The following is a 22,326-nucleotide window of genomic DNA, read 5'->3' as shown; positions in this document are numbered from 1 at the left end:
ACTTCTTGGCAACAGATCCATGACCATTTTTGTGGGATCCTGTGGTCTGCAGGGTAGATGTACTGCCTCTGAAAAGAGAGCTAATAGCTCTAACAGAACAGGCAGCAGACCTTTTGCAAATGCTAACCATAGGTGGAAGATTAGCGTTTGTGAATTAGCATCAAAAGGAAAATTGCCTCTAAATTTGTTTCCTCTAAGGGGAAAAGCATTCTTCTTGTTCTTACATGCCAGAAGAACTAGGGAGAAACCCTGGCTCCATGACTCTGCAGTCACTGGCAGAATTCACATTCATGTCTTAATGCTAGGTTTTCCCCTTTAATTAATCTTTCTTCAAAGAGTATCGTATAAATCCTTTGACATGTACAAATTTCTGTCTGTTCCCATGACCCGTTGGTTAAAGTTTATGGAAACAAAGCACATTGTTTGAAGGAAGAAACTCTGCCTTAAGAGTACAGGTTTTAATGTGAGCCTTTACTGTTAAGACAGTTCTTGACTTCTAATATATTGAAGAATTTACTTGAGAATGGATAAACACATAATCTGTTGAATAACTCAGTAGCATGGGGTTGAATGAGTCAAACAGTTGCATTTAGAAGGTATCAAAGCTTTTTGTGATTGGGATTGTCTAAAAATATAGAAGTAGCAAGATACCATGTTAGATTTTTTTCACACCAGAAGTAAATGAACTTGTTTTCAGTTGCTCCTGGAACAAACTTAAACTCTGAGTAAATTAAGAGGACGCAAGTCTAAACAGCATAGGCATAACATCTTGATCCCAGTCAGTTTGAGAGGGGGATGTACTGTGTAACTAACTGTACTTTTTCTGGAGTTGCAGGGCAAAGACATGTACCTTATACTGGAAAATGACATGCTGAACCTGATTGACCCCATGGACCGCACAGTTCTTCATTCACAGCCCATTGTGAGCATCAGAGTCTGGGGTGTGGGTCGTGACAATGGCCGGTGAGTTTTCGCTCTCCTTATCTCTCTTGACTTGGTGCTAGTTTTGTCTGCTGATACAGAATACACATACACCAGGAGGAAGTTAGGTATCAAATCTATTTGTTAAATTGAGCAGTTGTGTCCCAGGGGCTATGAGAGGATGGATAAATTCTTTTTCTTTCTGGTGCTACTTTTTAAAATCACTGCTTTTCATAGTTCATCACTTATATGCTGTTTTGCTTAACCTATATTGAGCAAACCTTTCAGATTAATTCAGCCAGGTGCATAAAACTGCACACACAACATTATTTAGTTTCAGATGTATAAAATACTTTTTTATATAGAACTGTATTTTCAAATATGTCCCGTAGTATGTTTGTCCTGGCTATGTGAAATCACGTCTTCCTGTGGCAAGTAACACTTGCTACTTACACTCTGACCATATGCATGTATTTCCACTTTCCTGAGATATTTGATTTGATGGAGAAAAAGGTTGGACTGAGGGAAGAGTAATGGTTTAAGCCATTACTTTTACTTAAAGATCTTGATGCAAGAAAATTCCTAAGGGTGTTGCAGAAAACTAAGGTTTGTCCCTGAAACCTGAGTGCATGTGAGATGAAGTTCTTCCTTGCTGTAGAGAGCAGCCACAAGTTCATGCTAAAGGGCTTCCTGCCCTGAAGCCAGTCTTTCCTTAGCTTCTGTTCCTGGCTGGTCTTCTTTTGGTAGCACCCTTCTTTGTCTTGAACATTGCTGTGGGAACAGGGTTGTGAAGGTGACTTCTTATAAGGAGGGACAGCAAGCTGTCTTCCTCTCCCATTGAGCAGTTTGGTGTATCAAAAACATTGTCATTAGCTTTGAGTAATTCCAGGATCTTCAGACAGTACCCATCCTGACACATGGGTAGTAAGGATTGAATAATGCTAATGAGCTGCTGCTTTTTTGTTCATGTTTGATTATTGAGATATTTGCAATAGTAGGGGTTATTTTTTTTGTCACTGACTTTTGATGGGAAATGTCATTCTGAACCTGAAAAATCTTTCCCAGTAAAACATCTTCTGAAACTTCTTTATTCCTTCCCCAAAGTTTCTGATTTTCTCTGGCTAAATTTCCAGAAGGCAAGGTGATAAGTGTTTCTGTGACCCAATTCCATTTTTCTAATTTTTTTATTGGTGGTCTGGGGTTTTTTTTATTGTTTTTCATTTCCATTGGTGCAGATTTTTGAGAGATCTAAAAGGGCAAAATCCAGTTTGAGTGGGAGGGAAATAAAAAGGTTTTAACTTCCTAAAAATAAACCATTACAGTATTTCGTTTGCCTCAGAAAATGAATGCATTGCACATTTCCCTACAAGTCAGATTTTGTAGTAGCTTGCTTTGGTCAGGAAGTAAATAGAGCAGCTTAAGGAGCACCTGAATGTGATACAGAGTAAAGGAAGCCAGTTTTGCTTTTCATTAATTTTTTTGAAGCATTTACCATTCTTTTTTCAAATACATTTCTTTAGAAAATAAAATCATTCCATTATGTTGTTTATAAAACAAGACAATGAGTCATATTTCTTTAGGCTGGGTACCTGCTTCTCCTAAAGACAGAACTGATCACAGAAACATCAGTGTTGAAAAGGGACATTTAAGAGAAATGTCCCTTTTGCAATCATGTGGCACCAAGAATGTTGGAAGCTTTTGGTGAAATGTATCTGGGGATGAGTGGCAATATCAAACTCTCCTAGATGAATATAAGCCCCATCAGTATGACAGGAGTTGGTGGGAAAGGTTGTGTGTGTGCAGATCATTCTGTCTACTCTGACCTAGAGACCTGTGTTTGTATCCCACAACATTTACCAAAAGCTATGTGTAAGGCACAGGAAATAGCATCTCTGATCCCACTCCTGCCCATTTTCATGTCATATGTGGGGACCAAAGATGAATTCCAGTTCTGTTGAGACTTCTGCAGAAACTCCTGTCTCTATTAAGAAAAAAATTTTAGTTATGGAGTATGTGGGAGAAGTATAGGTCCAAGTTAAAAAAACCACAAACCAACAAATAAACCTCCAAACAAACTCAGTGTGCTCCCTCTTGGTCATAAAAGGTAGAAGCTTCCTCTACTGTTTTCCTGCAAATAGATTTTATTTGTGACATTGACAATACAGAGAAACTGGCAGAGCAAATAAACTAATCTTTTCTTGTGTTTCTACTGTCAGAAGAAAGAGTTGACCTTTCCGTGTTGAAAGTGAGCATTTCTTGTTTCTAGAGAACATAGCTTTGTTTGATTGGTTGCTGTAAATAACAGCAAGAAATAATTTACTGAAGATTTAGTATATAAACACACAATCAAAACCAGCTTTAATATTTCATTTGCTCTTAGCCACTTTTATTGGAATTTTTTTTTCATTATAGGGAGTTTGATTTTAGAGCTTTCCTATCTTAGCCCTTCATAAGAATTTTGATAGATGTTTCTACAGAAATTTTGTGTCCAGTATGACTTTGAGGACTGGAGCTCACTCTTTTTGAAATTTTATTTGTTTAATGTTTTGTTGACCCTTATAAAAAAATAAGATTGTAGGAAAAGCAGTGTAGCCATTATTTATAAGTAAACAGACTGCATGTGATGGTAGATATCAGAAGATCCAAAAGACAAGCAGAAAGAAGAAACTTATAACTGAGTTGTCCGATACACATTGTGTTTTGGGTGTAGAGAGGTTCAGTATAGGAAACATGCTTTGAAGGGTAGCATAAATGATGTAGCATTTGCTGAAGAAGCACTATCACAAGAAAAAAAGCATTGGTGACTGGAGAACCCAAGCTGGGAAAACTGTATTGTTGAGATGGAAATTGCACTTTTCATGTATACATTAGCAAGACAGGACAGTCCTTGAGCTCATCCTGGTAAAATTACCTGTTGGTTCTGAGGTAAGAAACACTAAAGCCATTTGCTGATTGAAAGAGCAGCTTTCCCTGATTATGAGTTTGCCATTCACAGAGAAAAGTTAGGGTATGTCATTGCTGCTTTGGTGAATTAATTGTCCAGGAAATTGATGAAATCCCAGGTTTTGGGATTAAGCTCTTCTAGAAGTTGTTGCACATGAGTTTTGTTAATTATCCACATCTTCTGGGAGCCTGTATAATAAAATACATTGGATTAGTTGTGAAAGGCAGTGTTTCAATTTTAAAATATTGTAGAAATTTATATTTTCCTCTATTTTGAGCTATTTGAACACCATTACTATCTGCAAGCCCTCCTTTTTAACTCTGTTTTGTTTGTAGTAATTTATTTGGGTAGATTATGCTTTGGAAGATGAAGAGGTTTTCTAATGACATCTGACCAGATGATTTTCTAAGCTGTACCATAATGAAAGATTGATGAAATACAGAGATCTGCTGATGAAGGTTTAATCTGAGGATGTGTCTGCTAACTCACCTCAGGCAGAAACATCTTCCGGGAGGCTGAAATCACTGACTCCATACATTACACTATTATTTTGACATCAAGAGTTTCTTTTTTTAACAGTTCTGTAATAATCAAAGGCTTCATCATTCTATTCACTTAGGCTGTGTGGTGATTTTGTGTTTTGAAAGCTAACATAGCTTGTTTTCAATTAGTCAGTAAAATATGTTTGACTTTAAGAAAGTCTGGAGCACCTTCATGCAATTGTGAATAAAAGCAAGTTCCCACAAATTGGTGTTTATGCATGTATGTATGGGTATGTGTATGTGTAGACTCAGAGCTCCTATGTTTAATATGTATATATGGGCATTATGGAAAATAAATATATTGTATCTGTTCCAGCCTTTTGGCAGACTTCGTTTCTTAGATGATATTGTGTGATTTTTAGAAGTAGAAGTCACTGTATTCTTACACAGTCTTTGTCTCCAGCTCTACTGAAAATAGCCATGACGATTCATTTGGTATTATTTGTAAATAAAAAAAGTCCCTGCACTTGCTTAAGTAGCTTGATTTCAAGATCAGTAAGGTCACTGTCACATTGAGGATTTGTGGTATCTGAATAATTGTCAGTGCTGTGTTTGCTTCTTAACAAGCCAGCGATGACATGGGTTTTTTTCGGGGCTTTAAAAGCATGTTGGAAAATATTAGTCTGCTGAAGCTATAAAAGGCTTGTTCTTTTCACTTGAGAGATGCAGGAGTGTACATTAATCATTCCTTAGGTTGGATTTTGTCTCCCCTTCTGGGCTGCTGGTGCATGCCCTTTGCTTTCTGAGCAGCTCGCTAACAAGGAAAAGAGAAAAGGTAATGGCCCATCAATTTTGTAAAAGAGTTTCAGTTAGCACGTTTCCCTGAATCCTCCTTTATCTTCATTGCTCTTCCACCAATCCAAAGCCTGCCTCAACTTTTAAAACCTCTACAGGACATTAATAGCCTGAAAGATCATTTTTTCTTCTCTCCTGGTGTCTCCATACAACAGCAGTATATTCCAGCTGAAAATTTCAGTGGTTAGCTGGTCAGGAGGGCTGTGAATGGGTTCAGGAGAGAGCTTTGATGGGACTGAATATGGAACTGGTTACTGCATGGTGTGGACACCTGACATGTTGGATAAAACACATAGCGCATGTCTTCGTGCATCCACTAGCTTTGTCACCACACAGTGCAGGTTTGTTTTCTCTGGATAGTTTGGGTGTTTCCCTGGCAGGCTGAGGAGGGAGCGCAGTCGCTCTTGATTCTTAAGTGATGGAGAGGCAGATTCTCTGGTATTAGGGTTTTCTGACTGTAGACTCTGGCTAGAAGGTGTGAAGGCATTGCGCTTCCTCCTCTGTCCTAATAATGCCCATTTTATCAGGTGATGGTGGTGGGGATCTCTGCATCTGTGTGGGTGTCCATTGCCCTGCTTTCTTTGAACTGCCCCTGTTTTTCTGCTGCCTAGGCATCAGGGAATAAAATGAGGCTGGGAATCACAAAGGGGAGAAGGGGGTGGAGAGGACAACTGGATTGAAGAAAGTAGGACAATGTACGCACCAAAGATGAAGCTCAAGCTGTCTCAAAAAGGGAGAGCAGACAACTAAATGGGTAGATGCCCCATGTCAGATGGACATATTCTTGTAAGGCTGGAAGAGAAGAAAATCTTAACAACAAATCAGAAGTTACCTGAGCTCTGTTATCTCAGGAGCTGTTAGGGAAAGAGCTGAGAAAACTGTTGGGGTGATGTGAGTGATAAAATGGGATAAATTTGTGGAAAATGAGGAGGAAATGGTATAAAGTGATGGCTCAGATTCCTCAGAATATGGGGAATTAAAAATATTATACTATCTTGCTGTTTCAACAGCTAAATTAAAGTGGCCTGGTTTCAGAGTTGTTTAATACCTGCACTGTCCACTGACTCCAGTAGGATCTGTGTGTCTTTGAAAAATCAAATGTCTAGATACAGATTTAGGAACCTTTTTCTAGACATCCAGAATTGGAAATTTTCACTTGAGCCACAGGACTATACAGCAGGTTAAATGTTTCCTTTTTAGTTTTGTGTGCATGTCAAGCTAAGAAGGGCAGGGATATGTCTGAGTGAGAACTGATTTGTTAGAGGCCAGAAGAGGGATGAGTGTGGAAGCTGTGCTGCAGGTTGAGTGCCTGTCTCATGGGGTTATGATCTATATTTCCTAGTTGATGCTGTTGTACTTACAGATATTACCTGACTTGAGCTCCAGTGCATGTCTATCATATGGACATGAGATTTGAGGAGGGATACCTGGCCTAAAAGCTACGAGAAGTACAGACAATAAATACAAGTTTAGTGTGGTTGGGATATCCTGTTGTAGCTGTAATTGATCATTTCCCCTGTCAGAAAATATTTCATGTACAAGCAACACAACATTAGGCCTTATTGATGCAATGTGACTTACAGCTGCATTGTTCAGGGAGGTGTTATAGTCCTTCTGGATTGTCTTCCCTTTGAAGTAATGATTGAATGTGCTCTGAGTTTGAGTCTTTCACAGATTATGTGAGAGAAGCTTATCAAGCTGTACAAGATAATGAATATTAAACTTTTTCTCCTGCATTAAAGAGAAGTGGTCAAGAAAAGCAGAAAATAAATTAAAACTGAGGTGGTGTTTGCACCTGCTCTTCTGACAAGATAACACTCTTCAAAGAATGTGTAATTACAGCTGAACTCTTCAAACTCTGAGATACCATTAATCAATATTGGCTATTCCCCTTGGTCCTCATAACCTTGCAATAAGGACAAAACATACAGTGAAGAATCACATAAATAGGGTAGAGGTGGGGGATTATACTGGAGGAAAAGGATTCTGCTGGCTCATCTGACCATATTCTTAGCTGTCTTTTTTAGACTAATCTTTTGCTTTCTCATTTTCCTTAAGCCAACTGTATCTGAATATCCTTTTCTGTATGTTTTAGTAACATTTTCCATTCACACTAAGAAATAGTTTAGGTGGTTTTTTATACAAAACTTCCCATTTATATCCATAAGGCCTCACATTACTGTTTGCAAGTGCAGCGTGTTCTAGGAGGGTGTAAGGAAATAATACAGCTGTGAAAGGGAAAATCCAGTTAAGCTTACAGAATTAATGTGTTTTCAAGCAAATATAGTTAAGTGGATGCAAAAAGCTGTATGTGTTCATTCTTACTTTGCTTAATGAAACTGGTTTATTTTAGTTTTGGGATTTAACATGAAAGACATGGTAGATTGAAGATGAATTGAAATAGGCCTATATTAAGTTGAAATAAACACCTGTAGTTGCACCAGTGGCTTCAACTGTGTTAGGGCAACATCCCTCTATCCTTTTGGCCTAATGCCACTAATGAGATGAAAAATGATTACATGTGACAGGAATTTTTCTGTGTTACAATTGAGGCTTGCGAGCAGCTCAGGTCCTTACGAACAATGGATTCACCCTTTGATAGCAGCTGAGAAAAAAGTATATGCTTAGGGAGAATTTTGCCTGTGGAGCTGAGGATACTTGGTAACCTCTGAAAAGCTTAAATGCAGAAACAGCAGCTGAGAACCACAGTAGCCGTAAATTAGCACAAGTGCAGAGAAGTCTCACGAAACAAGGGAATTCAGACAAACACAGAAAAGGAGAATGGTAAGGATTTGTGTGGGAGAGGGGAACAGGAACAGAGAAGCCCATGAAGGAGAGCTCAGGGTTGTGCTGAGGCATTTGCTTGTAAAGAGGTGGGAAAAAAGCAGGAGGCTTCCCTTCTCACTAGGAAAAACAACCAGACAACCAGTGTGTCACTTGCTCTGCTAGTGGTTTGAGCATGGCGATGAATGCTTAGTCAACTTAAACAGAACCCTTTACTATTCCGTATTTGTTTTCAGAAAATACTGGAAAATACTGCATATAATTTGGGAATTGTATCTAGTGTCACTTCTGAAAGTGCTCAGCTGTAAAGCTTTCAGGTAAGACAAATGATATGTCTAAACCGGGACTACAAATAACCACTGCAATGTAGTCAGGCCGTCTCAATTAATAAAAACATGGCATGTTGACTGAGTCCCTGGTTTAAAGTATTTCTACAAATTTGTGCTAGAAAATCTCTACGTATTCCCTATGATTCTAGTTATTAAACTCAAATGCTTTAGGATACAACCAGGGTAATCGGTGAACTTAAATGGCTATCACACAGGTCCCTCGAGAATAACCTAAGCTGCCTGTGAAAGTGTCTGCAGCTCAGGAGAGCCACTGGCTGCCAGACTGGGGTGGAAATCTGATGCTTTCTTCTATTATTCTTTTCACTGTATGTTAATCAAGCAGATGCTATGCCCAGGCCAGATTCTTGTATTTAACTGTTGCCTTAACTCAGTGGCAAAACAGTGATGCAGGTGATGCAAAAAGCAGCTGCTCTCTGCCTCTGTAGCTGTGAACAGAAAACATCTCATTCCCAGGATCTTCACAGCCCTCCTTGTTTTCAACACCCAATTAGAAGCTTTGGTGTTAAGTGACAGTGAAAGGTGGTTTAAACTTACCCTATTTATTTTGCCAGGTCATGCACTTGGTCGAATACACAATCTGTTGCTTCCTCTCAGCAGAGGCTGTGCCAACAATAAATAGCATCCTCCTTCCCAAACCAGTTGGAGTCGACTGAATGTGCCTGCCTTTCTTTCACCCCCTTCATCTTCAGTGGAACTGAAGTTAGACTTAGTATACTTCTCTCAGAGAATATGTCAACAGTAGGGCCTGTGTATAGAGGGAGCCATCTATAGAATAAATTTTCATAAGAGAATTAGGCTTTGATGGCCTTATGAAGACTATCAACTACTATCAATTTAGTAACACTAATCAAAACTTTGCTGTATTTCCTTTGTTCTCATCTCAAGGCCTTGTCTAGTCTAAGGTCTGTAGCAGATGAGAGAAAATCAAATTAGTCCACTAGTGATTTCACTTTGCTAGTCTAAAGTATATTGAAGCTATTCAGTTACTAATAAGGTGGGCATATAAAAAAACCTTCTGAGGAGAAAAGCCTTAGAGAGCATAGAACACTGAATAGAAGAAAAGTGTTTTAAGAAAAATTGCGCTAAGAATATTTATAAGCACCATTCTAGCTGAGATGTTTGGTACAGCTCTTTGTTACCTTGATTATAGTATGTTTGTATGAACAGGAACAGACTTTTCTGTCATGTGGTAGATTACTTGAAAAGGTCAACCCTTTGTAAGACATGTATTTACTATGCTTATTGTTTTCTATTGTAGGCAAAAAATTGACAGCCTAAAAATTGTTACTATACCAGCCAAATAATTTCTGAAAAAGCAATTCAGAGGAGAAAACTTACTGTGCAGTGGAAAGGGTTTCATTTGATTATCTCTGTTATGATAATTAATGAAATGTGGGACATTCACAACTTTCTAATATAGCAAATAAAAAAGTTAAATTACAACCAGAAAATGACCTGCCTTTAATTGTTCTTCCTGTCCAAACACCCTACTGGTTCCTACCTTACTGGTGGGTTAGAGAGAGGTAGGATGTTTCTATATATGTCTTTACTGTGTAAATATTTATATCCACATACATAAATGCTCTTTTCATGTTTGCATCAGTGTTGTACTCCTGATACCAAGGAAACTTGTAACATGCCTATGTATTTGTAGCTCACTGAAGGTCTTCTGCAATTTAGTATGTACTACAGTACAATAAGGTCCAAATTTTGTGCTGCATGTGTCTCTAAACACAGTCACAAACTCGACTAAACTGCACTGGTACAATAATTTGGACTGTGCCTCTAAAATGAAAGATGATGCTCTTGCTATCAACTTACCATTTCAATTATTTAACTGTCGCATCTGCCTCAGGATGCTTTTCCACATTTGCTACTAGCTGATTGCAATTCAGATATTTATGTGAGGTACATCTTTATGTAAATCATAGCATATACTGTCTTATCCATTACAGGTATTTAGAAAGCGTTGTCACTTTGGGCCTTTAATTCTGAAAATGGTATGTTGGCTTCTTCCCTTAGCTCCACCAGGGAAAAGGGCCTTTGTTTGTCAGTGATACTCAGCACGGTTTGCCCTCTGGCAGTGGAGTTAGGTCACCTACTAAAGTCTCTTTGATAAATGCAGATTGATTAGCAGAAACTTAAACGCTAATTTGAACAAACTAGAAGATTTTTTTTCAACAAATAATTCAAGCATCTTAAAACGTTCAGTGTTTTTACTGACTGATTTGGTTTTGTATTTAGAAAATGTGTTACATGAGCATCCGTATTTTTTCAAGAAGAAAACTGTGCTTAATGTCACTGAAAAATCTGTGTGCATTTTATCTCTTGTGGTAATGGTCTGCTTTACAGAAATGCTATTCATCTTAATGCCATAAAAATAATTTTAATTTATAATTTGCATAATGTTTTAAACATAGAACTCAATTCTCAGTGGTCTCTAAAATGTTAATATTTTACTGTTTGAAGTTCCCCTCTCCCCACCTCGATTAATCTAAAAGTTGGCTGGATGTATGCTTGTGTGCCCCATGAGTCTGACCAAATTCCCCTTAAAATTGATGGGAAGCTTTTTGTTAATTTCAGCATGAGTTGTGTTAGACTGTAACTTACAGATGTGGACATGGAAAACTTGGATACTGCTCAGCAAAATCCATATAATACTTCTGGGAGTGGCAGGATGTAAATGTTATTTCTTTAGCAGGGGTAGGATTCTTCTCGTAAAACAACAAAATAGGTGGAAAAATAAGAAGTCTAATATGAATCTTAGAATTCTGAGTAGGAAAGAGTTTGAGATCTGCAAGGTCGGGCAAGGTGGCTGGCTTCAGTTTTTGACCTGGTATTCTGCTCATCTTAATGTTTAACATCAATGAAGTAAGTGAATTTTTCCACTTCAGGAAGAACCTGTGAAAAGTCAGCTTGCCTGTGTCCTGGGATACCAGTTACTGACATGTGGCAGTGTTTGAGATAATGCTGTATTTGTCAAAAAGATACAGAAGGAGGAGCTGTAGGTAATTTAAAGAATAATTTTTCAGTAGCTCAGACTAGAAGGATCCATGTGGGCCCTGTGGCCTGTCCTCTGCAATTGTGGACAATCTCAGAGCAGTTATTCTTTTAGCAAACTGATTGCAGGTGTAGTTCAGTTTGCTAAGGATGTATTGAATTGTTTTGTATTTTTATATATATATAAACATATATTTATTGAAATATATTGATGTATTGACATATATTTATATATATGTTATCAGTCTTTCTTCATTAAGAATTTTATTTTCTACCCGTTTCTTTTGGTGATGTCTGAAGAATCTAAATAAACTTTATGTGTATATCTCCAACAATAGAGATACACATTTAAGATTAAAAGTACCGATAACTGCAAGAGAACAGATGCACTAAGAAAGATTCTAATTTTTTTTTTTGTCTTTTTGGGGGGACACTCATCTGTATTTTATTAGGAAAATTGTTTTTCATCTCGGCTTTCGCTCAGGTGGAACATAAATTAGACAAAGCAAACTAAGCAATTGCTCGTGCCCTCTATTCATTTATGAACTACATATGTGGCTTCAAGGGCTTTAGTTTAAAAAACAAACAAAGCTCTTCTGGGATATTACCAACCCAGGCATTTGTAAGTGGCACGTTTATTTTGTCACTTTTGAGCCTTTAGGATTGAAGGTAGTACCTCAAACTTTTTCATCCATCCATGGATGCTGGAAACTTGTTTTGTGGTGTGTATACCTGTCTGAATCCAGGATTTAAACTTTATGAAATGCTTCTTCACTTGTCCTTTACCTTCCCTCTCTTTTTGAAAATAATATGAAACTTCAGATAAATTAGAAGATCTGGCACTGCTGTTGCTGCCGGATAATTTGGGATGAAAGCACATCATTACAATGATGGGAGGTTTTCAGCTTCTAAGTTGTTAAAGACTAAACAAATTTGTTGTTGTGCTCCGAGTTTTGCTAAAAGGATTAATTTTTTGTTTCCTAGAAATGTCAAAATGTTTTGGTTTAGGATAGGATGGATGCCTCAGAATAGCAAAGGGCAGGGCAAGCTTGGGAAACATTTGTTTCTCTTCCGGTAGGGCAGAAGTGGAGCTGTGTCCTGCAGGTGCAGGAGCTGGGATGCAAACCTGCTTTTGCTTCTATCTCAAGTGTAGGACTACAGGGCTATAGTAGTATGTCTATACTACTAGGTCTGTAAAGTGTGAGCCAGCAGTGTGAGTGCAGCTGCTAGGGTTAACTACCTCTCCACCCACAAAAATACACTCTTGGCCTCACAACAATGAATTTGTTCCTATAATATCATTTTCCTTTTGTTCAAACTGGAATAAATCACAATTTGAATCCGTGTTCCTTACTCACAAACTCATTTTCTTTTTTCCTCAAAATTTACTGTACGTGAAGCCCTCAGATCTAGTCCTTGCATATGCTCAGGTTGAGGATGAGGATCTCAGCTGCTGATGGTGGTTTTTTTGCTTTAGTCCAGCCACAGCTCTGCTGGTATTACCAGGGCTGGGTATGATGGGATACTCAGATAAACAGCTTCTGGCCGTGCACTAAGAATATTTGATCAATTTGGGGAGAGCATGATCCCACTCCTGTGTCTAGAGTGTAAGATAAGTTCATTTACTCAGATGCCTTGCTGTTTACTGGCAGTTTAACCAGAGAATTGGGCACATCATGACTGCTGAGTGCGTGGAGATCTGCACAGATTTTACAGTGTTAAATATCTACTCCCTGATTATGAGCTTGGCTGAACGTTATCTCCAGTGAGGAACACAGCAACTTGGGGACATATAACCTGGCTGAGGACCCATGAGAAGTCAGCACATGATAGCTGGGAGAGGCTGGAACAACACGTGTTGTATTTATAAACCAGGCATGCCCCCAGACACCCCTGCTGCCTTGAATGTGGCACTTCTGTCAGTGCAGGAGTTGAATTTGTCGTCTTCGTAAGATAAGAGCTCTCATGGGCAGTTTTCATCTTGCCAGGGCTGGCTGCTTGTGATCTTTTTGTCATTGTAAGTTGACCTGTTAACCTGCTGCAAGCTCATTTCTTTTGCAGCCTGTAGGTAAACTGCAGTACAAAGATCCTGCCTATCTAGTGATTTGGCTTCAAGCTCACAGTGCTGGCTGGCAGTGGGAAATGAGACTCGGTGCAGTGTTTGCGCTGGACATTTTTTCACGTGCTTTATGGTAGCAGTTGTTGCTGGGGAGAGCCTGTCAGCCAAATTTGGCAGCCAGTGCCCAGCAACTTCCATGACTGGTCTCAAAACTGAAGTTATTGATGATTGTTCTCTAAAACACAGTTCATAAAAGAAGACTTTTGTGTGAGTTTCACCTCTTTCATTTTCAGAATACATATAATATATCTGGCCAAGTAAGCTCAAAGGAATAAGAAAACAGATACCACCATCCCCCAAAGCCTATAGCTAAAATTTTAATTTCATGTTTGAATTTCACATTTTTGGGTAGGATTAAGGATTGGTATAGAAAATTTGGCCAGAATGACAGACACAAGGCATAGCTGTAGTTACTAAGCAAGTTGTGTGTGCACAAAGAGGAAGACACTGGGCTCAAACTACTTTTTCATTTTTAGAAACTGCCTGCTAGCCAAGCTTAGGAGATTTTCCTGTTACTGATAGCAGAGGTAAATCTGTTGCTCTTTTAATAGACGGCAAGTAGAAGCAACAAATTTAGAGGAAGCAGAGAACATGGGGCATGGGAAAGGGAAGCTGAAACATTAATTATAGAATGGTTTGGGTTGGAAGGAACCTTAAAAATCATCTAGTTCCAACCCCCCTACCATGGGCAGGGACACCTTCCACTAGACCAGGTTGCTCAAAGCCCCGTCCAACCTGGCCTTGAACACTGCCAGGGAGGGGGCAGCCACAGCTTCTCTGGGCAACCTGTTCCAGTGACTCACCATCCTCAGAGTAAATAACTTCTTCCTTTCATCTAATATAAATCTACTGTCTTTCAGTTTAAAGTCATTACCCCTTATCCTATCACTACTACATGGCTTTGTAAAAAGTTCCTCCCCATCTTTCCTGTAGGCCCCTTTTAGGTACTGCAAGGCCACTATAAGGTCTCCCCTGAGCCTTCTCTTCTCCAGACTAAATGACCCCAACTCTCTCAGCCTGTCTTCATAGGAGAGTTGTTCCAGCCCTCTGATCATCTTTGTGGCCTCCTCTGGAATTGCTCCAACAGGTCCATGTCCTTCTTATGTTGGAGCCCCAGATCTGAATGCAGTACTCCAGGTGGGGTCTCATGAGAGCAGAGTAGAAGGGGAGAACCACCTCCTTCTACCTGCTGGTCACACTTCTCTTGATGCAGCCCAGGATACAGTTGGCTTTCTGGGCTGCAGATGCACATTTGCCAGATCATGTTTTGCTTCTCATCAACCAACATACCCAAGTCCTTCTCCTCAGGGCTGCTCTCAATCCATTCTCTGCCCAGCCTGTATTTGTGTTTGGGATTGCCCTGATCCATTGGACTTCATGAGATTTGCACAGGCCCACTTCAAGCGTGTCAAGTTCTCTCTGAATGACACCCCTTCCCTCTAGCATGTCAACTGCACCACACAGCTTGGTATTGGATCTTGAACTCTACTATTTCATGGTCATTGCAGCCAAGGCTGCCCTCGAGCTTCACATTCCCCACCAGCCCCTCCATGTTGATGAGAACAGGGTCTAGCATAGCACCTCTCCTCATTGGCTTCTCTATCACTTGTACAAGGAACTTATCATCAATGAATTCCAGGAACCTTCTGATTGCTTATGCCCTGCTGTGTTGTTCCTCCAAGAGATATCAGGGTGGTTGAAGTTCCTCATGAGGACCAGGGCTCGTGAATGTGAGGTTGCTCCTATCTGTCTGTAGAGGACCTCATCTGCTCAGTCTTCCTGGTTGCATGGCATGTAGCAGACCCCCACTGTAATGTCACCTGTCCCTGCCTTCCCTTAAATCTTGACCCATAAGCTCTCTGTTGGCTCCTCATTCATCCCCAGGCAGAGCTCCACAAACTCCAGCTGATCAATGACATAGAGGGCAACCCCCCTCCTCATCTCCCCTGTCTGTCCTTCCTAAAGAGCCTGCATCCTTCCATTCCAACACTCCACTCATAGGAGCCATCCCACCACATCTCTGTGATGCCAGTAAGATCGTAGCCCTGCAGGTGTGTGAACGTCTCCAGCTCCTCTTGTTTATTCCCCATGCTGTGTGTGTTTGCATAGAGGCCTTTAAGTTGTGCCTGCAGTGAAGCTGACTTACTGGCTGGAATTCCTTTGTCCTGTTATTCAAGTGCTCTCCTGTTGACCTGTGACCCCTCTCCAGTCTCTGGGCATCTGTTGCTGGCACTGGTGTCAAGCTGGTAAGAGTGGGATGGATTGAGGTTCCCCTCCCCCAGCAACTTTAGTTTAAAGCCCTCCTCATCAGCTTGGCAAGCCTGTGACCAAAGATGCTCTTCCTCTTCTCTGACAGACCCCAACAGCCCCCAATAGACCAGATTTCTCAGAGTGAGTCCCATGGTCTAAGCAGCTGAACCCTTGGCTGTGGCACCACTCCTGTAACCTATTGTTGATTTGCTAGATTCAGCTGGCCCTTTCAAACCCTTCCCTTTGACCAGAAGAACTGATGAAAAATACCAGGGCAAGTTATTTCTCAACAATAGACCTAGCATGTTTGTATCTAGCCACATCATTACTGAAAGGTGCATTGGCAGTAAGTTTTGCTTGTACCACATACCAAAATATCAAGTCCAATAGGATTAGAATTCAGTCCCATTTCATTTACTGGAAAGCAGCTAAAAACTCAAAGATCAGGACATACATAGTTTTACTTATATTTATTTTTACGGATTTTCCAAAGTTCTGCTGAATCTCTTTTCTTGTACTGAAGAAAGGTCCAGGGAGGATTGTGGTGCTCTCTCACTAACTGTTCCAGCATATTAAAATGGCAAAGTTTGGCTTCTCTCCTTAGAAGCTTTTTAAATTGGAGTGTGACATTGTTCTCATGAGTGCTGTCGTTTGGCCAGCTGGAAGTGTACCATGTCCTGTTGTATGCTACTTGCAGAGAGTGAAAGAGGAGAACAGCAATGGCAAGGATAGTTGTCATCAGATTAATTCTGTCTTCACTTGCAAGTTTAAACAAGTTATGTTGAACACAGATTGGAACCTGGATTAAAAATGTAGCGTGTGTATTTTACAGCATTTAACCAGTTGCAGATGCCATTTTGCTTGTGCATAAAATGTCCTTTTATTCCCCCCCCCCGCCCCCCAAGTGAGTTCCACACTTGTGTCAAGACTATCAAGGACTTACTTGTTTGCTTCAGTGCAAAAATTATTATATAGCCTTGAATTTTCGTTAGCACTGGGCATCTAACACATCCAAGAAAGGAGGAATTGGATCTGTTTCTTCTTAGGCAGCATCAACAGACTTGTTTATTAAATTCCAACCTGTTACTCCTGTGGAAATCAGCGGAAAGCTTTCAGAATGGCACAGGTTGTCCACTTGAGTGAACTGGTCCTGCCAAACCTTGTTAATGATATGCAGGAGGGAAGGAAGAAACGTCACTAGAGTCTCAGGGTATATTTAGGCTGTACATCCTGCCTAAACACAATGCATCAAGCTCCCAGTGCATCTGTGTGGCTGGAAGAAGTGACTGCCAACAAACTGTCTTTAACTGCTTTTCAGTCTCCCAAATCTGCTGGGGGAAATACCTGCATTCCCTGCCCTGCTTTCCCTTACACTGAGCTCCACTAGTTTAAAGAGGCTGGTTGATGGGTATTTACCATGTTGGCTCGTTTTCCTTGAGGAGGCAGGGTGTGATCCCATGAGCAGGTCCGCTGGCATATTTGAAGGAGTGAGTGCCTTGGATGGAGAAGGGTGATGTGAAGGGTGGTGACCCATGTCCTCATGCCACTGCAGTTGTTTCTCAGTCAGAGTTTGCCTACCCGCAGTCCTCTCCTGTACCCAGGAGGAGTGATGTGCAATGCTGCGGGTAGCTATGAAGCTGAACGCCCCGGGATGGGGTTTAAGCCCTGCCATGTTTTGAGTGCAGTCCCTGGGGAAGTATCTCTTTATTGCTGGTTGAGCATGTTTGATGGGGAGTTTTGCCAAATAAAAAATGGAGCTCCAGGAGCGTTGTGTTTACTGTCACCTTTAGTGCAAGCAACACCTCTAAATTAGATTTACTGTTATTGCATGTGTCAGTTTTGGAAAATCAAATTATTCGGTGTGTTTGTTTTTACAGCTCAAGGATAAATCTCACTTCTAGTATAAGCAGGTGTAATTTCATTGAAGTAAATGCAGTTGTACTTCTGTCTGAATTCTTGGATTTGGCTGTAAATCTTCACTGCCTTTTAAAGAGACTTTCTTTCTCTGTTGCATTCAGTTCAGAGTCACGCTGTGAAAGCTTTACACTGGTTTTGGAAAATTGAGAGGGGAAGACTCCCTGCGCACTTCAGCTTTCCCCAAAAGATTGCTTCTGTCACAGCAGATTAATCTTACAAGTTTACAGGCTAGAAACACAGTGCATAGCAGTGAAGGTTTGTGAAAGGGGGAGGAGAGGGGCCTCTTGCGCGGGTCAGAGCGCAGGGAGCACGCAAATGGTAAAAGCGATGGGAAGGGAGGAAAAGACACACCCCTGGTGGAGCGGTGCCTTCCAGGGAGAAGTGCCCACTCGCTCACAGCTGGAGCCGGCGAACACAAGCGTGCACAGTCCGTGAGGAGAGTGGGAGCTGACATGATGTGCTTCAACTCGATGCAAAATGAATGAGCTGCTGTTCTCGGGGGTATTCGGCCCCCGTCGGTGAAGTACAAGTACACGGCATCTGATGCCTAGATACACGCCAACGGAGCCGGGCACCAGGCACAGTGTTGAGTTGGGTGTTTGTGTCTGACGTGCTTGGCATTAAATTCCTCTTTGCTGCAACAGAAAGGTAAGAAACTTAAAAAGTGACAAGAAAAAACCTTCAGCCTCCCCCCCAGACAACAGTCTCACTTTAGGAGTAGCTTTTGTCTCGAGCTGTATTTTCAAGGCTTATGGTTCATTAAGTCTAAAGCTTCTGTGTGGATGCCTGCAAGGCAAATTATAGCTCCTAGTGTGACAAAGGCAAGTCAGATTTCTTTTCTCCAAAAGCTTGACACTTGACAACCTTCAGGGAGAGCACCGTAGCAGAAATGCTGGACTCTGTGTGCTGAGCGGTAAGTATGTGATGCTGTTCTCCCTCTCCTTTATTCCTTCAGATATTGCTCATTTGAGCAGTAAGCTAACCAACGGGTCCTGATGATTAATAGGTTTGGAGGTCTGTGTTCAGCTCAGAATTACATGTTCCTAAACTGGCTGCGGTTAGTGGCTGCATATTGACCAGCCTGATTCTGTAGAGGATGATCATATTTTGTTTTTACTGGTAATGCTGTGTTAATGGATGGAAAGATGCTCTAGTTAAAAACAGCAGAAACCTCATTTACTGATAAGAAACCTCCCTGTGTTCCCCCCCCAAACACACAGTGCCTGTGTGTAATTTATGTGTAATTTCCAGCTAACTTCTAGCTAGCTAGTCTGGGCTTTCTTTTTTCAGGCCATAATTGAAAATAGAGATTGTGCAATTTGAATTCTTTGTAGAGGTCCAGAAGAAGTAAACATATTTAAAGACAGAAATATTACACTGAGGGGAGATACATGCATGTAAAAATACATTTAGTTGAAGTGAAATGGTTAATGGCTTATTTGACAGAAAAGGAAACTTCATGATTTAAATTTAATATATTGCCTTAAGGTCTCCGTGCTTGCTTAATCCTATCTGTATTCATAAAGAATTTGCAGCAGGAGAAATTTCATTGATTTGTTAATTGATATATAGCTTTGAATGCTCATTATGCTGTATGCAGAGGGGAGGGAAGAGAGAGAGGGACATTTATCTTTTTCTTTAAACTCAGCAGCTTCACTCTTAAATTAGGTTTCTTGCATGTTGTGAAACCTCATTGCTCTCCCTGTTCTATGCAGTAATTTTCATTTTCTTAAAGGATATCAAACACTGCTGAGTCTTGGTCTCTATCAGGGAAATACATAAAGTGTTTCATCTCTTAAAACTATGGCTTTAATTATGGTTTTATAGCTGTTGCCTTGCACTTAATGTAATTATAACAACTTGTGAGTGAGGAAGAGGATATTATTTAGCCCTGGAGCATTCCTCAGTAAAAATTGGCTTATTTATTTTCATAAGGAGTTAGAGAACGATAGTGGGGTTTTATTATGTAATACCAGTTAGAGTTCTTTTTTTAAAAAAGTACAGGATAGTTTCCTCTTCTGTAACAGTGGACATATAAAAATAAATAACCCATATACGAAGATACTTTAAACACTGATCAGTTGGAATACAGATGAGGATTAAACCAACTGTGTGAATTAGTATTTTAGATAATTAAGGTGTGTATTGAAGGTCTATGGTGTTTCTTGTATCATTACCATCTGTTGGGTATCCTGTTAGGCAAGGTTTTCTGGTTCACCGTTTGGAGTTTCCTGTGTTTCGTGACATGAAGCAAATTACTGGGGACAAAATTCTGATCTAATTGATATTAGAGTGCTAGTATTGATTCAGCTGCTCTGTATAGCTTTAATTTGTGTTAGAGTACAGACTTTGCCCCAGTGTAGTTTGAGACAGGCTGAGATAACCTTGTTTTCGGGGTGATGTTAATCCAGGTCAAAAACTAAAGTTTAATCAAGTCAGTAAAAAGCATTCAGTTTCATTTCCTCCTCTTAGAAAATAACTGACATGTCCCTGAATTTGTTTTGGTATCTGCCAAAGAAAACAACATTCTCTTTTTTTGTTGTTGTATTTTGATGTGATATTAAAGCCTTCCTGTATGTTTTAAGAAGTTTCCAGATTGGAAATATCTTTATGGCTGAATTTAATAATTCTTTAAAAAATTAAATCAGAAAATCTCATATCCAACTCATCTATCAAAAATGGCTGTCTAGTGATTTGGGGAAAAGGTGGCCTGCCATTCAGAGTTCTTTTCATGCTTCCAGAAATGTGTTTGTTTTCCCAAACGAGCCAAATATAACATTTCCCAAGGAGAGGGAAATGGTCTGCAGTGGGTTATGAAAGATGTCCCTGGTTTATATCAGGAGAGGAGGTACCTGGGGGGGGCTGTGTGCTTCAGGGCGCTGTAAGTGTACCTGCTCTTTCATCTACAGTCTTCAGTCACTGTCATTTAGTGTGTGCAGGTGAGGGAAACCCAGAAGAAATGGTAAAATGACCTGAGATGGCATATTTATGGAGAGGACTTGAGGAATGACAAGGAACCAGCTTGTCTGGCAGATATCAGTGTGATGTCTAGCACCTGAACTTTCAGCGGGACTTACTGTTTCAGGGCCTCTGGCCTTAAGAGTATGATTTAGTCTTTACAAAATGTGGATTCATATGATGTGTCAGGCTGCGTCATAGTTTCTTTTTATTTTAAAAATAGAATCTGACTAGGTTATAGTAGTCTTCATAATATATGATTAGCAATAGAAGGCTAGATCAAGCCATCAATTTTTAAGCGGAAATCTTCTTTGCTACCAGTGGAAAATTGCTTAAAAATTGATGTCACAATCTGGCCCACTGTGAACAGGGGATTTCTGCAGAAAGTGTTAGTTGTACTTCTTTCTACACAGTCTCCATTCTGGTGGTGGCAGGGACCCAGACACTCAAGGCCAGTCTGCTGGAATAGTCTGATACTTGTTGGAAGACAAGAGGCTTAAGGACTATTTAATTTAATAAAAAAAAAAAAAAGAAAAGAAAAAAGAAAAAGGTTAAAAAGCTACCAAACCCTTAGAAAAATTATAAACCACAGGTTTTTTCTTTTCAATGAAAGGAACTATATTTCTCTAATGGCATATATAAATGAAGGACATAATCATTCTCTAAGCAACAGAGAGACTTCCAAATACACAGAAATGAAGGTTGTTTTCTTTATTTGTTCATGTTATGTTGTTGAGGTGTAAATACATTTTACATAAACATTTTGCTGCATTAAGTGCTACTAGACTTGGTAATTACAAATTAGAAAACCAGAGTGGGGCCTCTTCTGTGCCTCGGAGGATATGCTTGGGCAAGTACTTATAACTGTAATAAAGACGAAAGGCTCCTGCCATGCATCATTATTTTTAATCAAATACAGTAATTGAAAGCAAAGACGTTTCACCTGGTCATTATCTCTTAGGAATAGAGATGGTCAGGGCCGATGGTGATGGGTGTAGTTGCACCTGAAAATGTTCAAGGACCACAGACGTTGGAAGACAGACCTCTGTATTTGCTCAGGGTGTAGGTGACACATGGCAGCCTTATTTTTTCTGATCTGCTCAAAAAAAGACAACTGGCAAAACTGCAGTCAACCAGACTACAGGGGAAGCTACAGGAATGAAGAGGTGTGAAGTGTTAACCTCTTCACCAAAGCAGGTCACCAAGACCAGCCTCCTGGGCAAAGCCTAGCAGAGTTCAGGATTACCTCAGGGCAGTTTCTGGTTGATCTTTTTAAAAACCTTCAAGAACAGAGATTGCACAGCCTCTTGGAGTATTTCTTTGGGCTTACCTGCTCTCTTGACAAAGAAACTTGGGTTTGCTCTAATTTTTAAACTGTCCCATGAGCCAGTGGGAGACACTAATTAGATGCTCTCCCCATTACCTTATCCCCAGGCTAAACAAGTGGGGTTCCTGCAGCCTTGCCTGGACTCGCACCGGTTTGTCCTTCTCTCCTGTGCACTGGTGGGCCCAAACCTGGATGAAGAAATCCAGATACTGCCTCATGAGCGCCATGTAGAGGGTGTTTTTTCGGGGATGGTTGTTACCATCGTGCCTCTCAGTTTATTCACCTCCCAGTGAAACCTCCATTACCGTTCAGCTTATGGGGTGGGCACTGTATATCAACCATCAGCCTCCAGGATGCAACTGGCATGGGTCACTGATGTACAAAACCCAGGACTGGAAGAAGAAATTATCCTATATTCA

General features: G+C 40.3%; 1 protein-coding gene across 10 annotated transcripts in view; it reads left to right on the top strand.

Annotated features, from left to right (window-relative positions):
• The window catches only part of APBB2 (amyloid beta precursor protein binding family B member 2), a 192,777-nt gene that overhangs the window by 146,101 nt on the left and 24,350 nt on the right, over window positions 1–22,326 (top strand). For 9 of the 10 annotated variants that reach the window (XM_074904700.1, XM_074904704.1, XM_074904699.1 and 6 more), the window contains one exon: window positions 836–963. In XM_074904700.1, the coding sequence (XP_074760801.1) occupies window positions 836–963 (128 nt within the window). Of the gene's footprint in view, window positions 1–835; window positions 964–17,957; window positions 18,271–22,326 lie in introns of those variants that run through there. The other variant, XM_074904708.1, reaches the window with a different exon arrangement.

Source organism: Athene noctua, chromosome 4 (assembly GCF_965140245.1).
Source record: "Athene noctua chromosome 4, bAthNoc1.hap1.1, whole genome shotgun sequence".
NCBI lineage: Eukaryota > Metazoa > Chordata > Aves > Strigiformes > Strigidae > Athene > Athene noctua.
This window is presented reverse-complemented; position numbering and strand designations above follow the sequence as displayed.